Below are 1057 nucleotides of genomic sequence, written 5' to 3'. Positions count from 1 at the left end.
GCGGCTAATATACTGTACATTAATACCGTCACTTCGCCGAGCCATTTTGGATGGTAAAAGTTTGGTTTGGTATGAAAACCATAGAGTGATCGTAACGAATTGCCCTCTTCTCCCACAGGAACCGTGCCCTTGTTTACGCCCTTGCCGACCGAGGCCATAATCTCACCGTGTTCGGTGTGGACGCCGAGGAAGATCCACCGGCGAACGTGACCTTCATTCTGCTGGAGAATGTGTACCAACTGTTGTACAGTGATCCAGACATGAGTATAGATTTCTTCGAGATGGCAAAAATGAACGTATTCGCGATGCTGAAATTGTTTGTGGAGTTTATGCCGATTGTGTGTGACATGGTGCTGCGTTCCGAGGGGGCGAAACGGCTCTACGACTATCCGGTGGACTTTGGGTTCGATCTGATCATAAACGATTACCTTAGTGGACCGTGTTTGACGGCCCTTGCCCATCACCGATTCGGGCAACCACCGGTAGTAGCAGTGACCGCATACCATGGCGTTTCGACCACCCTTTCCATGACCGGGGCCTATCAGTATTCAGCCCTTATTCCGAACCACGTGCTCGACACGATGGAGCAGATGAGCTACCGTGAACGGTTTGTCAATCTATTGGCCAACATGTGGGAAGAAGTGTTGCAGCGCTGGGATATGATTCCCAAGGCGAACCAGTTGCTTCGGCGCTACGAACCATCTTTGCCGGACGTTGGGGAGTTCCTTCGACAAACGAAACTTGTGTTGCTAAACGCGAACCCGATTATCCAGTTCACCGAACCACTGATGCCGAACATCATTCCTGTCGGTGGTCTGCAGATCGTCAAACCAAAGCCACTGCCGGAGGATCTTGCAACGCTGCTAGACCGATCGGGCCCTGGCGGTGTTGTGCTGTTCTCGCTCGGGACGAATGTGCGCAGCGATCAGCTGGGCGTAGTGCGTATCAACGGAATCCTGGATGCGATGCAGGGCCTGCCCGAGTACACGTTCCTGTGGAAGTTCGAGTCAGACGCGATGCCCCGGGCGTTGCCACCGAATGTGCACGTGCGTCCGTG

The 1057-nt window shown here is 53.4% G+C and overlaps 1 protein-coding gene across 1 annotated transcript; it reads left to right on the top strand.

Annotated features, from left to right (window-relative positions):
- Nucleotides 1-6: 6 nt before the first annotated feature.
- LOC131214854 (UDP-glucosyltransferase 2-like) lies at nucleotides 7-1046 on the top strand (the record flags this gene model as incomplete). Its single annotated transcript, XM_058209183.1, has 2 exons — nucleotides 7-53; nucleotides 119-1046. Coding segments are annotated over 2 exons (975 nt in total), but the record flags the coding sequence as incomplete, so codon positions are not given.
- Between the last annotated feature and the right edge of the window lie 11 nt (nucleotides 1047-1057).

Source organism: Anopheles bellator, unplaced genomic scaffold (genome assembly GCF_943735745.2).
Source record: "Anopheles bellator unplaced genomic scaffold, idAnoBellAS_SP24_06.2 scaffold03004_ctg1, whole genome shotgun sequence".
Taxonomy (NCBI): domain Eukaryota; kingdom Metazoa; phylum Arthropoda; class Insecta; order Diptera; family Culicidae; genus Anopheles; species Anopheles bellator.
Note: the sequence above shows the minus strand (reverse complement) of the source record. Positions and strands in the feature narration are given on the sequence as shown.